This window comes from Natrix helvetica (genome assembly GCF_964273705.1).
Source record: "Natrix helvetica genome assembly, chromosome: 5".
NCBI lineage: Eukaryota > Metazoa > Chordata > Lepidosauria > Squamata > Natricidae > Natrix > Natrix helvetica.
This window is the reverse complement of record NC_138551.1, coordinates 21,160,137-21,176,690: the sequence shown is the minus strand read 5'-3', so window position 1 is coordinate 21,176,690 and position 16,554 is coordinate 21,160,137. Positions and strand designations below refer to the sequence as shown.

Below are 16,554 nucleotides of genomic sequence, written 5' to 3'. Positions count from 1 at the left end.
TTGGTTGTTCGGGTTTTCTCCCGCGTAGAATTGGAAGTATCTTCACGATGTTTCGATGAAGTCTCATTCATCATCTTCAGGCTGGTGCTTCCGGCTTGGTGCTTCCAGGAGATGATAGATAGATAGATAGATAGATAGATAGATAGATAGATAGATAGATAGATAGATAGATAGATAGATATATGTTGTAATTGTACTGATAAATAAATAAAGGGAGACTAGGACAATTACAATTTATCAGTACAATTACAACCAAATATAAAAAGGCAACAGTAAAAATAAAAATATGGTTTTCTGCCTGCAGGGTCTTTGTGATAAGCCGAGGAGCAGAAAGAGGGAGTAGTGACCTTCCTCCCATATTTAGTCATACCAAGGGTTGTAACATAAATACATACATACATACATACATACATACATACATACATACATACATACATACATACATATATATATATATATATATATATATATATATATATATCCTGTCCACCATTAAAACCATCTTTCCAAGCAGCCTCCATGTTTCCAGTGGCTTTTTCCCAACTTGGAACTGAACCCAGAAGGACATTTCTTCCAACGGAATCTTTCTGGCTATAAGTGTCCAGCCTTCTGGCTGTTTGTGTCTAACATGGCCCTGCCAAATTTGAGCATCTCTAGGAACTTCCTATAACTACAAGAAGTGAATGGGCCTGAAAAATGGGGTAGGGGGAGCCTAGCTTTCCAACTTTATCAGTCCATTAGCCCTGAACATAAATATAGAAATAGATATTTTTCCTTCTTCCCGCTTCCTGGAAAGTTAAAACAAAAAGAAGGAATGGTGCAACCTCAAATTACATTTAGCTTTTTACAAAGAAGTTAGTTTCCTCTTTGAACAGGGAATTTGCAGGTCATCTGTTAGTAGAATTTTTCCCTTGGCTATGAGCAGACTGGGTCCAATGTATCACATGTATATGCATGCTCATGCATAGAACACTGAGGTTACAACATTTACACAACTTCATTCAGGGCAATTGTCTTCTATAGACAAAGCTGCTTCTCTCCTGAACTATTTCCAGCTCTTCCTGAAGCCAACTTCAGAAATTCAAGTCTAAATGCAGTGGGTTGCCAGTGGGATAGGACTAAGGCCACGCCAAAAGCTGGTTGATTGTTCTTCTGTTTTTGATGTTTCTCATCCATGCAGCAAGTCAAGTCTCTTTGGCTGGTTCCCACGTAGATCAGTCTATCCATGTGCCTTATCCTTTTAGGGATTGTTCCCTTCTCAGTTTCTTTGCTTTCCCAGATGTCCGCACATATCTTCACTCCAAATCCACTTCCCAAATTAACCCTTTTGAGGTTTCTATTTCTTCTCTTGTCTCAACAAAGAGGAACCTCCTCCCTTCTTCTGTAGTCCAAGGAAATGTTGTAGGAAGGGAAAAACCACTGAAATATTTTTAATGGAGAGGGGGGGAAAGGGAGGATGAGAAGAGAAACTTTGCAGTATTATGAGCAGCCAATGGAAAAACAAGGGGGGGGTGGTGTTTCATTCAGCCTGGGAGAGGTAAGTGTTGAATAAAACATGAGTTTTGGGGTGTGAGAATAGTTTATTTGACTTTAGGGGTATTATTAGATCATCTGCAAGGTTTTTTTTTATAACTGTTGAGAACATAACTTCTTGAGCAGCCCAGGGTAAAATAGCTGCATGAGGCAGCAACCAGCTGCTTGAGTGGAGAAGTAGTACCCATCAGGAGCTATCACTGTATCAAAATGAAGTTCCTGAGACCATCTTTGGACAGAAAAAAGAGGTTATCAATCAGAGCAGGACAGCATCGGCCTGGGATGCATTTGCAATGGGCTGAGAACGGGAGGAGGCTGACAACATCTGTTCCTACACCCAGGAAGCAGTGGGTGACCTTTGCTGGTGAAGGACCAAACAGAGCGTAAATTTATTTTTGTTGTTTTTACAGTACAAACCCAGTTCTCTGGGAAGCCTGTAGGTCAGTAACAAAGAACACAAGACATGCATACAAAATGTTACAGTTGGGTTTTATCCTTGGCAATGCCAGGGGATTAGTAAGGGCAAGTGGCTGACCTTGGGCCTTTTTTTATCTAGGGCTGGTGCAAACCTTCCAAAGACTGAAGGTTTCAGTCAAAGTCCAAATAAAGTATCTCTTCAAAATCCTGCATCAAAGGACCACGGGACCTCCCATGACTTTTAAGTGCAGAGCAGTCGCAGGCTTTCATCATGGCTTCCATGAATTTGCAAAAGTGACTTCCTTTGGAAACAGCTTGGCCAACTGAAGCAAATGACAGGATCTTTATGCTTCACACAGGCAGACTATCTTGGCTTTGAAAAGCATTGTACTGCATGGAAGCAGAGCAAGGAGATCTTAACAGGGAAATGAGGCCATGAGGTGGGTGGGCCACAGGGACCTTATTATTTTGTTAAGTCCTCTCCTCAAAAATACAGTGCTTGAGATTCAATTTGTTCCTAAAAACTGGAAACCTATGTGTGCAATGGATTAGTTACAATTTTGAGGAGAAATGTATTGGTCCAAGATCACATTTTCTCCTTTCTAAGAATTTCTCAGAGTAACAATATTTAATTCACGTGAAGAACTGAACATATTTCCTTTCCCAAATCAGGTAACTATGAACTACTGCAAATATTAAGATAGGTTTGGTATATAATGCTTTCTGCTTGGAATTTACTACACAATTCTTTACAGGAGAATTTTTTTCTACTTAGAATATAAATAACTATAGACACCCCCTCCTTTTATGCTTCTGCAAACCTTCAGTTTTTAAACCCTATTTTTCTTTTCATTCTGTTTTTCTTTTATGGAAAAATTTGTTCTGCCCTTGCTTAACCTTTCTATGTTTTACAGAAGTTTTATGCCACCCACTCAAATGACCTTGGGCAGTCAACATCAGAAATATAAGTTGCATGATATAGTTTACACAATCTGGTCAAGTTGTATGTTTCAGTGAATAAGTAAGTGAACAGGAGGTGATACATCCTCGATATAATTCAAAAACAGCAAATATAGCAAGTGCAGACATTTGGACACTTTGTTCTTTATAACATTTCGTTGGGCAGAATCAGCAGCATCCAACTTTTTTCTGGTAGCCAGCTAAGAGTTTTTCCATTCTTGTTTTTGGATTGTTTTTCTTAGTCATATTCCAGTTCAGAGCACCACGTTTTCATCCAGGCTATCCCCTCTCCCATTGACCTTCATCAGGGCAATCTCTGCAGCTCACTCTGTGTTCTAGCGTAGCCCATTCCTGCTGTTTCTCACACCGCCACTGCCATTCTACAGCTGCCCAATCTGTAATGTTAGCCACTATGATGTGATTTCATTCTACAACAACCAACAATCCAAATTATGTCCACCTTCTCCTCTGTCATTTTCTCACTGCCCCTGCTTCTGAATGTGAGCAAAAAAAACCACAACTCTGATGCCAAGTCTGATCCAGTCTGTTTCTAAGTCTCCTCCTGTTTGTTCCCAGCCTTGATCTCCCCTCCTTTAATCTGTCAAATTCCTTCAATCCCCCAACAACCCATTCCTTCTTGGTTGTTTTCTTCTCTATTCCATTCTTAATTCACACATAGTTGCCTAACCTAACTTGTCTACTTGCTTCACAAAAATAAACATATCTGAAGGACCATCTATCTAACAGTTTATGCAAACTCTCAAGATTAAGGTTGATCCCACCAATTTCGATTTAGCTGTGAATCTTAAAAGCATCCCCCTTCTGTCTCTTCAACCAGCAGAGAACCTGGGCTTATAAACAAAACAAACATTAGAGAAAACACACACACACACACACACACACACACACACACACCTCTCTGCTCCCATTATTTCCATCATTTCCACTTGGCTTTTTTTGTGGATCATTACAGAACGATAGCAAAAAATAAAAAGCTGTAAGAATGTTAGTTTTTAATTCCCTGATCTCTAAACATGTTCTGCTCTTAGAGCAAATATTTAACAGATATGTGTCTAACATTCAGTTGGACCAGTTTCATTGTGAGATGACTACTCCTTGCTCCATAAACATCTACCACTCTGCAGTAAGCTGTAATATTAGCTCCAGGGCACATTTCCGATTTTTATTCCAAATCTTTCCCCTTCTCTGCTTTTTCAGCATTTTAAAATAAATGCAGGCATTTATTTTTATAGGTTCAGTGGTTGAGCTCCAAGTTTCAGTGTATACTCTGATTACAAATGAGCATCTCCTTTCTCCTTTCATGGTTCTGCCGTGCTCATCTTCACACTCTTAAAACCTGAGCGCTTCCTCAATTAAAATTAACAAATTCAGCTTGCTGCAGAAGATCGAGCCTTCTGGAAATCTATGCAGAGTTTATTCAAGGTGCTAAACGGAGGGGCAGGGAGAGGATATGTTTTGCGGTTAAAAATATCCTTCAGATTGAATAATTTTATATTGGAATTGTAGGTTCTCAATGATACATTGAACCACAATCTGACCAAGTGGGCTTGGTTTGTGGAGCCCACTAATTCGCAAGCATACAAAACAAAGGTTACCATGATAGACAAAAGGAAGTTACAAGTAGCTGTCTGAGCTAGTTAAACATGTCATGTGAATACAATCAAGTTGCTGCATAATGTGCTTGCTTACTGGCTTTGATTTTTCTCTCCCTTTTTATTTTTCCTCATTTTTCCATTTTTAGGTTCTATTAACACTCAAGTTCAGTGAAAAGCATACATAACTAGACATTTTTAATTCTTCCTTTAGATATAGCTTGCATTTTTGGTTTTTGTATTCAATGCCATGGGTTTTTATGTGTGCATTTGCTATTCTTATATTCTCTCTTTTTATCTGTTGTTGTGCACCACCCAAAGTCAATTTGGTGAGATGGGTGGCTATATAAATTTGATCAATCAATCAATAAAATAACCCATGATGTTTTTCTCTGATTTTGATGAGATAAGCAACATTATGTACAGCATATAAACAATGTGAGGTCTAAGACACATGCCAGTTTATAGCAAACCCAAGTATACATCATTGGTTCATCCTCTAACTGGAAAGGGGTACCAAATTGGTTATCACAAAAGGGGCAGTTGCAGTACCTAGTGCAATGGAAGGGGTAACCACTCTCTGAAGCTACTTGAGTCAAGAGCTGGGATGTGAAGGCAGATAGGTTGGTCAAATGGTTTCATGGCATGTACCCCCAGAAACCTAAAGGGCTCCTGGGGGGAGAGAGAGGAGGTTAGACTGAACCTTAAATAACCTCTTTGCAATTTCTTTTCTTTGTAGGAAGTCCTTTTCAATTAAGGGGGGCCGTCTGTCAACCCTGAAGCTGACCTGACCAAAGCCATTTTGAGGCTTCTGGAGCTGAGGTAAAGGGAGGGGAGAAGTAGAGATAGTTGAGGCTTGTAGCAAAAACAAAATACTTTCTCCTGGGAACCAAGGACATTCCCACAGGTGGTCGGAGAGAGGAAGAGTGAAGTTATCAGGCAACTGGGTGACACTGTGATGAGACCATGTGATTCATTGTTTGGGGAAGGGGGAAAACTTTTACTTTTAATTAGGTGAAAGTCACGGGAACATTCAGAGTTGGTTTTTTACCAGCCTGTGCCAATATAATATACCAAATAAACCTGTTAATTGATGAATTCACATGTGTCGAAGTTCTGTTTGCTATGGGTTCTATTACTTGGAATCCTGGCACCCAGGTTGTCGGCTGGATGCTTTTAAGGTTTACAACTAATTTGAAATTGGTGGGATAAGTAGTTCAAAATAATCTTGAGAGGTTGCATAAATGGATAGGAAATAATCGAACACAATCTAAAAGAGATAAGGGCAAAGGAAACATAAATCAAAGCCATAGCTATAGAATGAGGGATATTGCCTTGGTACTAATATATATACTTGAAAAAAATATTTTGACACAGTAATTGATCACCAACAATATGATGTGGCTGCAGAGAAGGCACACAGTATGTAATTTTAAGCTGCATCAGCAGAACTATAAATTCTAAACCATAGAAAATAATCATTCCGCTCTATTAGTCTCTCATCAGATCCTACTTGAAATTTGTGTCCAGTCCTGACCACCAAACTTTTAAAAAGAGTGAAACAAATTCAGAGATAGGCAACAAAGATAATTCAAATAACTTCAAAGGATGTCATGCAGAAAAAGGTCAAGACCTATTATTTCTTATTCAAGAGTTCAGGATATAAAATAATGGATTTAAGATTTTTTTCTCCCTTCCTTTCAACTTTGTTTGATTCTCAGAGACTGTCTGATCAAGTCACTGCAGTTTCCTTGGCAAGAATTTTTCAAGAGTGGTTTGTCATTACTCCTTCTTAGGGTTGAGAGACAGCGACTGGCCCAAGGTCACCCAACTGGCTTCCATCTCTAAAATGGGACTAGAACTCATGATCCCTTGGTTTCTAAGGTAATTCCAAAGAATTGTTTTAAAAAGAAAAGAAAATCCTGCATAATAGTAATAACCGTTTGATAGTAGAATCAATTAACTCAGAGAGGTGGAAGGTTATCTTCAGTGGATGTGATCAGGTGGAGGTAGCTGTCTATTTGAGATGCTTTACTTTGTATAACGTCTAAATTACGTGAAGTATTAAATTGTATTCTGTTTTAGTCAGACCCCATCTCAGGTATTATGTCGAGTACCAAGAACCACATAAAAGAATTCAGGGTAATCATCACAGTTCAGAGAACAACAAAATAATTGGAGGATTAGATACTAGCATAAATTGACTGAAGAGCTGAGCAGTGATCTGAGCTTTGCAGAGAGAGAGAAATGGCTCATAGTGGTGATATCTGTTTGAGTATTGATAGATACTCAAATACATGCAAGGATGCGACATAGAAGGTCAAGACTTACGATCTCTTTTGCAGAATGTAGCTTGGGAAAAGGGGATTGCAACTGAATGTTAAAAAACATCCTACCTATAAGAACTGTACAATAGCGAACACAACTACCCGTACATACTGTGGTCTCCATTCATTGCATGGATTCAAGTAAGTTGGACAGTTTCTGTATATAATGCTCTGACTGGAGGTCGGATTTGATCTACCTCCCTGATTTATTGATGGTGGCTTTGACCACAAGACTGGATTTCTGCTTGTGGCAACTAGCACAGTTCAGGAAACCAATTTTTCTTGACATCTAATTAATTACACAGTGTAAATCCTACATCATTTTCCCGGAAATGTCACATTTCACTTATTGGGGCACATTTCTGAAAAGGTATGTGCAGAGCGACCCATCAACTAAAAAAATGATACTCATATATTGCAACTCATTTTACTTCAGAGCAGAGCAACTCCTCCTATGTCAATCCCACATGTAAAAAAATACTTTCCTCAAAGGTCTTTGTCAGAAGTATCAGACCTGCATGTGTAAAATGCAGCAAAATAATCTACAAAAGAGATCAAAGTTATTTGTACTGAACCGTCTCATTCATGTTATGCTATGCATTTCATCCTTCTATGTTAAACACACACATGCATTTTCTATCACAGCAGCAGATAAGAGGATCTTGAACTTGAACTGCAGGTTGGAGTAGAAGACTCCAAGATCCCTTCCAGCTCTATTCTGATTGATTGAACTTTTTAAACAGTCTCACCTGAAAATTTGCTCACCTGAAAAAGTTGCTGCATTTTCATAAAATCATGAATAGTTAACCTGTTTTCAAGGTGTTCCAGTTTTTTTAGAGTTCCACAATCCATAGCTTGTTTTTCAGCACTGGCCTTTGTGGCTTTTGTCATCTTATATGTTTTGTTATTCATGCTAATTAATTTTGTAGAAATTAATACTTAGCTGGAATTCCTTGTACCTTCCAGGCCCTTCTGGAACTGAATTTTATTCACTAAGAATAATTTTGGATAATTCAGCACAAGTTAAGAAGTCTTGTTTCTAGAAAGTTTTCTTGGAAAAAAAAAACATAAAGAAAATGGGGTTTTAAAAGACGGGAAAAATTAAAAAAATATAATTAGACTTTTCTTTATTACTTCTGACATCAGTTTACACAGGAGTACCATATGTAAACCAGAAAAGACATTAAAAATTTATATTGAATTCCATGCCGAACAGAATCAACAAAATTATAATCATTTAGTTTTGTTGAAAATGCAATAGCACCTCTTCACAAAGAAGAAATTAGTTTTGCTTACTTACCTTGTGATTACCATGTCATTTTTTAAAATAAAAAAAATCATTATTTTTTTTCCAAACAGAGTTGATTAGCTTCAGCATTTCATTTGAGTATGTACTTTATTGAAGCCGCGAACATTTGGGAGGCTGTTTGAAATAGTTAGATTCCCTTTTCTTTGAACTTACAAGTGTTTCTTAGCAACAATTGCACAACACAAACTAACCTTCACTGCTCCACAGAAAGGAAAGGGGGGGGGGGAATCCTGTTTAGTTGTTCTGAGCAAGGACTTTCAAAGCAAGTCACAACAATGATCAGTGTGTTTTCTTTTAAGAAAAAAAACTTTTAAAAATTGGCCAGAATGAAAGGAAGTGTCTGCTTTTTGTACACTTATTAATGTGTGATGCACTTAATAAGAATGTTCATAAACACCTTAATGCACCTGTTTGCAGTAAAGCACATCCATAGATCAAGAGCGTGGATGCAATGAAAACCTTAAGATTATCTTCGCATGAAGTGTTAATCTGGAACGTGCTTTCTATCAGAACCAAAAGCTGGAGTTGGGAGAAGTCTGAAACATACATTGCAACTAAATGTAATCAATATTAGACGTCCGAGAAGCACAAAAACTAGACACCAATGATGAACTTCAAAGCAGTGCAGGATTCTGGAAGGGGGACACCCAGGATTTCATTCAGGAAAATGAATGAAAGGGCTCCTAAATTATTAAAATTAAAACTCGTAGGGAAAAAAAATATCCTTCCCACGAAAGACTGACTCACTAAACTTAATACATTTTTAAAAGTTACGTTTTCCTTAAATAGCAATTTGCTTTGAAATGTTGCTATTGAATTAAATAAGCTTCAGAGGAATTTCAAGACTGAACAAAGGCATGGAGGCATGTATATAGCCTCAGGTGCCCACTTTTGAAATAAAAAGATGTACTCAGTGCAGAATTTAAAGTGGTCTAACACAACTAAAAAGCACAGCCTCCCTCTAATAAATATATTGATAGAATCCAAAATTATCTACGGGCAGCACTACTTCAAATTCCTCCTTTCCCCCAGATGCTTGGTATAAGAACATTCCTTATCCTGTTCATTTCGTTTTCTGCATTTTATTTCAGAACTAGTTAACTGTGCATACTACTACTACTATTACTATTACTACTATACTACTACCACTACTACTACTAGCAGGAGAGGCACTCTTTGCATTTCAATAGAATCCACAAGTCTACCGTGTTTCCCCCCAAATAAGATCCAACCAGAAAATAAGCCCTATCATTTTTCAGGATGTTCTTAATATAAGCCCTATCCCAAAAATAAGCCTGTTAAGATTGACAGCCAAATAGATGCATTTTGTACTGTATTTCCCCAAAAATAAAACCTAACTGGAGCAAAAAATTAATATAAGATCCGGTCTTATTTTCAGGGAAATATGGTATTATATGTCTTAGCAATTAAAGTGCCAGGAGACTCAACCTTTCCTTTTCCCTAAATACAAACAAATCTAGATGGTTGAGGATCAAAAAGGAAAAAGATTAACATATGTTTAATTTGAGTCCTTTGTTATAAAAAAATGAATCATCAGACTAATATTAAAAGACATTTAAGAAAAGCAACACTGTTTATTGTTGTATGAAACTTTATTTTATATTACAACAGTTTGCAAGCATGAAGTTATTTTCTATCTCTTATATACTATGTGCATTCACGTACATGTGTATTACCCTTCATAATTTATGTAAAATAACTGTCTTATAAAACATTTAAGATCACAATCTAAATATTTAACATAAAGAGGTAACTTATAAACCTGTAATAATTTCCAGGCAGCAAAAACTCAAATAGCAGAATTAAATGAATTAAAACACTGCACTGCAGCAAAACTATTAAAAAAAACATTGGGAGAATGACCGTTGACTTACCTGAATGGTCCTTCAATGTACGCTGCAAGGAGAATCCAAGCACGGGTTAACTTTAGCCTAGAGACTGAGTTATGAAATTGTTGACCACGCCTCCTCTGACTGGAAGGGTTCAGTTTTATACGAAGGCTCAGCCAGACTAAGAGATGTAGTTTTTAGTCAGTTCAGATGTAAATGATATAGTCCGATAAGTTCAGAATGCAAATGATAAAGTCCGACAAATTCAAGACATGTGTCAATCCCGAATAATGCAGAACTGGAAATACAAGTCCTGAATTCCCCTGGACCAGCCAAAGCCAGGGCGGGGTGGATTCTCCTCGCAGTGCACATAGAAGGACCGTTCAGGTAAGTCAACGGTCATTCTCCTGTGCCCTGCTTGGAGAATCCAAGCATGGGACATGCCAAAGCAATGAATCTCAAGCGTAGGAGCTAGGCTGGTCGGGGGCCTGAGAAGCTATTAGGACCCTCTGAAGTACCCGTTGCCCAAATGAGGCCTCTGCCGAAGCAAACACGTCCAATTTATAGTGTCTGATGAAGGGCGATGGCGATAACCATCGCCACCCTGCAAATTTCCTCAACTGAGGTGTGACTGGCCCAGGCTGCCGGAGTAGCAGTGCTCTTGGTGGAATGAGGAGTGATTCGTCTGGGCACAGGCCTGGATTGGCTCTCATATGCAAGAGCAATGCATGCTTTCAGCCATCGTCCAATGGTGTTGGAGGACACTTTCTGTCCCATGGTTGCTGGCTGAAAAGAAATGAATAAGGCTTCCGACCTTCTGAATGAAGCCTGCATTTCACATAATGACGAAGTACCCTGTGAACGTCAAGATGGTGCCATTGCCTGGTGTGCATGCTGCAGGCAAAAGTCCGGGAGGATGATCTCCTGCGCCCAGTGAAACCATGAGTAACCTTGGGGAGGAATGCCGGATCCAAGCGAAGGACCACCTTGTTCGGATGAAAGATACAGAGGTCCTCGGGGACAGACAGGGCTGCTAGTTCCGACACCTTCCGAGCTGATGTAATGGCTACAAGGAAAATGGTTTTAAGGGTCAACAATCTGAGACTAAGTGAATGGAGGGGCTCGAATGGCTCTGCAATGAGAGCCTGCAGTACCACTGCCAGATCTCACGTGGGATAGCGATGGATTACGGGGGGCTTGAGATTTGAAGCTCCTTTGAGAAATGACCATACCCGTGGATGGTGAGATAGGGAACGACCCTGTCCGCAGCAAATTACCATCGACAGTGCTGCAATCTGGTGGCATAGAGTATTGGGAGTAACTCCTTTGTCCATACCCATCTTTAAAAACTCGAGCACTTGTGGTACTGAGGCAGAGACGGGCTTAATGTTGGCTCCGTGGGCCCACCCATAGAAGGCTCTCCAGGTGGCTTCATAAATGCATGTTGTCGACGGATGCCGAGCTGCCTGGATTGTTTTAATGACTTTGGTAGAAAACTTTTGCTTGATTAAGATATCCGTCTCAAGTGCCACATGGCTAATTGTAAGTCTTGGGGGCTCGGATGAATTAGTGCCCCCTGGGAGAGGGATATCTGAGTGTCCGGAATTCTCCAAGGGTGGGAGATGGACAGATTCAGCAGGTTGGCATACTAGGGGCACCATGGCCACATCGGGGTGACCAGCAGGACCTCTGTTCTCTCCACCAATATTTTCCGAATGACATGTGGATTTATTGGGAGAGGCGGAAACACATAAAGCAGTCCTAGTGGCCAATGACTGCTTAGTGCATCGATGCCCTCCACTCCTGGTACCTGGAACCTGGCAAAGAACCATGGGAGGTGAGTGTTGTGAGGCTGCAGGAAGAGGTCTACTTCTGAGTGACAAGAACCTGGGAGATAGTTCCTGAAACAGTGCCAGGGATAGATGCCACTCCATCTGATCCACCGTTGCTCTGCTCAGCCAATCCGCTTGTACATTCGCGGTCCCCGATATGTGCTCCGCTCGGATTGATAAAAGGTGTTTCTCTGCCCACAGTGGAGCCTCTCCGCCTCCAACATCAGTGACTTGGACTGCGTGCCTCCCTGGCGGTTGACATGAGCCTTGGAAGCAACGTTGTCTGTAAGGACCAGCACATGACTGGTCCTGACCAAGTCCTGAAATTCATGAAGTGCCAGCTGGATGGTATGCAGCTCCAGCCAATTGATTGCACGCTCCAGCACCCCTGGGCTACCTGATCGAGGGAATGTGCTCCCCACTCGTACAGGCTCGTGTCTGTTGTTACTACAATGTGCTCTGGCTCCTTGAATAGAGACTCCTGGAGCAGGTTGGGAGTCTTCCACCAGTGGAGCGATGTGGACACCTTGGGTGGAATTTGCACCCTGGATTGAGAATGGTTGGTGTGCGTCCTCTGAAATGGAAGAAGGAGCCACTGGAGGGGACGAGCATGGAATCGTGCCCAGGGAACAATGTCTATACACTGAATCATTTTTCCCAGAAGTTGGGAAAGTACGACCAGTGGTAAGGACCTCTGACCTTGAATGTGACTCACCAGCGACTGGATGCTACTGTGTTGTTCTGGAGATAATGCCACCTCGCATGTTTTGGAGTTTATGAGATTCCCGAGATGCAAGTCTCATAGTCGGCTGAAGGTGGCTTTTGAGGAAATTCAGCACAAAGCCGTGGGGCTGCAAGATGTTGATAGTCGTCTGAAGATCTTGAACTGCCTGGGATCATGATGATGAGAGGATTAAGATGTCGTCGAGATAGCAATTTACTCTGACCGGTAGGGAGTGAAGATACACAGCTATTGCTGCCAGTAGCTTGGTAAAGGTTCATGGGGCTAATGAAAGGCCGAATGGTAGGGCCTTGAAAGTGGTGGCCTGCAAACTAGAACCACAGGAATTTTCTGTGTGCTGCATGTATTGGCACATGCAGATAGGCCTCTTTTATGTCAACTAATGTCATCAGGTCACCTTGTCTGATGCAGGTCAATATGCTCTTGAGGGACTGCATCTTGAATCTTTGGTAATTGATGTAAAGGTTGAGTCGCTTTAAATCTAGGATGGCTCTCCATCCTTCCAAGGACTTGGGGACTAGGAACAAGACTGAATAGAACCCTAGCCTTTCCTGTCCCTTGGGAACTAGTTCTATGGTGTCGATGGATAACAGGTGTTGGATCATGAGACCCTGTTTCACCTGACACCTAGGGACGGGGCACTTGATGAAATGTCTCGGGGGGAATGGAGAGAAACTCTAGAGTGAGGCCTAGCCTCATTGTTTAAACGACCCAAGCGTCCGAGGTGGTTTCTGCCCATTGGCTTGCGAAGGCTGACAATCGCCTGCCAATAGGCCCATCCCTTTGGGAGTCACCTATACCAGCAAAAGGACCAGTTGTTGGTGCCACGAAATGGCTGCCAAGCCTGTGATTGTTGTTGATTCTGTTGTCTATTTCTGTTCTGGGCCCCTGACCAGTCCTGAGAACAGTCCTGTCCCTGTGTGTATGGCTGATTGTAATAGGGAACATAAGGTGCTGCTGTGAACCCAGAATCTGTGGTCTGAAATGGCTGCCTCCTGAAGTAAGGCTGGTGCCTCTTATCAGAACGCCTGTTGGTGGATGGAAGCACCTTGTGCTTGTCCCTTGTCTCTATTAAAATGGGATCCAAGGCAGTATCAAACGTCATGCTACTTGGTGGGAAGAATTCGGCAGCCATTTCTGTTGGCTCTGAATGGCGTGAAATTCAAATGCTTCCAAAATGGCCACCATTTCAAACTCCGTCGGAGGCAATGGCAGCTCTGACGCTGCTTTGCCTTGCAGCAGCAAGTTGTAACAGTAGCGGTAGCACTGGCGGCAGAACGCTGAATGCACCCTTTAAGCGGATCGCACCTAAACCGGCAAGCCAATCGCGCTTGAGCAGGCAAGCCCAGTGGCAAACGATTTCAGCTAACAGGGGACTGATCACACTTAATAAGTGGATCGCACTTGCGGTAGCCAACACAAGAGTGGCGCATCAGCTCTCAGCTGTGGCGATCGGTAGGCGAGAGCAGTCAATCGCCACCAGTCCCGGCTGATTTAGGCATAAGAGGCGCCAATATTGCGCTGAAAAATGGCCAGGTGAAGCAGTCCGTCGGAACGGAACAGCCTGCCCTTTACAATCTGTAGTCACCTAGAGGAAAAAAGGAGCGTGCTACAAGAAAAAAATACTTACCGTTAACAAGAGTTAATTTGTCTATTATCCTAGAGAAAATTATACATCTCTTCAGGCTGGACTGAGTTAAAAAAACTGAACTCTTCCAGTCAGAGGAGGTGTAGTCAACAATTTCATAACTCAGTCTCTAGGCTAATGGACAGTTATCCCATGCTTGGATTCTCCAAGCAGCTCATAGGAGAATAAAACATTTGCTTAAAGCACAATAAAGGGGTGCCAACAAAGGTTTTTCAGTGTTTAGGGTTCCCATTTGGTAAGATCACTCCAGGACAGCTGCCTAATGTGCTTCAGCAGCAAAATAATCCCATAATGTGGCTTCAAATTTAAGGTTAATTTTCTCAACTAACTTGGTTGGTGGTTAAGGCATCAGGCTAGAAACTGGGAGACTGTGAATTCTAGTCCCACCTTAGGCACAAAACCAGCTGGGTGACCTTGTGCCAATCACTTTTTCTCATCTCTAAGGGGGAGGAAACAGAAATTCACTTCTGAAAAACCTTGTCAAGAAAACTGCAAGAACTTGTTTAGATAAGTCTCCAAAAATCAGACATCATTTGAGTTAAAAATATTCATACCGAATGTATCCTAAACAAGTGTTTCTCAATCTTAGCAAGTCTAAGATAAGTGCAATTCAACTCCCAGAATTCCTCAGCCAACATGGCTGGGGAATTCTGGGTGTTGAAATCCACATATCTTAAGGTTGAGAAACAATCCTAAACAGGACTTAGGCCCGTGTGTACGTGTCACCGTGAAAGACCGAAATTGGTGAATGTCGACATTCACCGGTGAATGTCGACACATACCAATTTCGGTCTTTCACTGTGACATATATATAACGAGTCAGCGTAACGCTTTACTTTTGCTTTTCAATTCGCGGTCCTGGAAACTACTCGTTCTAACCGCGCAGGATCGCAGGTTTAAAAAAAAAAAAGTCCGCGAATAGAAGACGCTTAAAAGGAAGCGAGGAGCCGAGGTATTAGGGTAAGGGTATTAGGGTAAGGGTGTCGAGAGGATAAGGGTATTTAGCAAATATTTCGAACATACACCAAGCGACTATGTGAATGTCGACATTCACCGGTGAATGTTGACATTCACCAGATTTCGGACTTTCACAGTAACATACGCACGCGCGCACACACACAATTTCTGTAGAGTTAAATTTTAAATTAGCTGGATTACAGCTCTAAAACATGTAATTGTTGATGAAAGGCAAATTTTTCACCAGATTTTTAATCAAAACCAAAGACATGATACTCTTTAGTTCCATTGAGAATGTTCTATCTAACTCAAGAATCTTCTGTCTTCGTTGTTACATAATCTGTTCATGCTTGAAGAAAGTTCTATTTCTCTGACAGGATACAGCACAGATCCCATATTACTCCGGAATAAACATCAGTTGGAAAGTCAATGAAGCATTGAATAAGCACAATTAGCTGGCATTTGGAAAAATAAAGACACTCACACAAAGCCCAAGCATGTACAAGGATCTAAATGCCTTTTGACAGCTACATTTCAAGTAAAACACAATGCTTTGATCTTTTCCTCTACTTTAGACATCCCACTTTCTATTAAGAATCATGGGGTCCCTTTGTAGCAGTCATTGTGCCTAGAAACTATTTTTGAGGATTAAATTTTTTGTTTTGTTTTTGCTCTGAAGTCAAGAGCTGTGGTCAATTGCTCCCCTGTTGCTGAGATTAATCCAAGGAAATACAGAAAATGTCACGGCTTTACAATGAATGCCTGTGCGGCATCCCTGTGAAATAAAAAATTCCAATCAATTTTGGTAAAGAGCAATACAGAAGAAATTTGGAGTTTGGATAAAGCTTCCATCTGCTCTGTATCAAGGACCACCTGTAGTTAATATGTAGATGATAAGGCAGTCGGACGCAGACAGCTAGGTTTATACATACAAAGTGAACAACTATGGAATGGTTTAACATGATGAGGTTGAACCTAGTTAACATCAGGCAACTTCCTGTATTTATGACAGGAATTATATTGCAGTAGTCCTCAACGTACAATCATTTAAGGACCATTTGAAGTTACAATGGCACTGAAAAAAAAGTGACAAGATAGTTTCTCATTGCAACATCCCCATCGTCCCATGATCAAAATTGAGAAGCTTGAATTTAATGGACATGAATTTATGTCAGTTGCAGTGTCCCAGGGTCATGTGATCACCCTTTGTGGCCTTCGATAAGCAAAGTCAATGGGGAAGCGAGATTCACCTAACCCATTATCAACAACTGTAGCGACTCATTTAACAATTGTGGCAAGAAAGGTCGTAAAATAGGGCAAAGCTCACTTAACTGGCTTGCTTAGCAATGGAAATTTGGGACTCAGT

General features: G+C 40.9%; 1 protein-coding gene across 2 annotated transcripts in view; it reads right to left on the bottom strand.

Annotated features, from left to right (window-relative positions):
• WDR49 (WD repeat domain 49) overlaps nt 1-10,075 on the bottom strand; it is a 148,759-nt gene extending 138,684 nt beyond the window's left edge. The window contains exons 1-2 of one of the 2 annotated variants that reach the window (XM_081955592.1): nt 10,055-10,075; nt 7,616-7,901 (exon numbers count right to left, since the gene is read on the bottom strand). In XM_081955592.1, the coding sequence (XP_081811718.1) occupies nt 7,616-7,762 (147 nt within the window). In that variant the 5' untranslated portion in view covers nt 7,763-7,901; nt 10,055-10,075. Of the gene's footprint in view, nt 1-7,615; nt 7,902-8,150; nt 8,189-10,054 lie in introns of those variants that run through there. The other variant, XM_081955593.1, reaches the window with a different exon arrangement.
• Between the last annotated feature and the right edge of the window lie 6,479 nt (nt 10,076-16,554).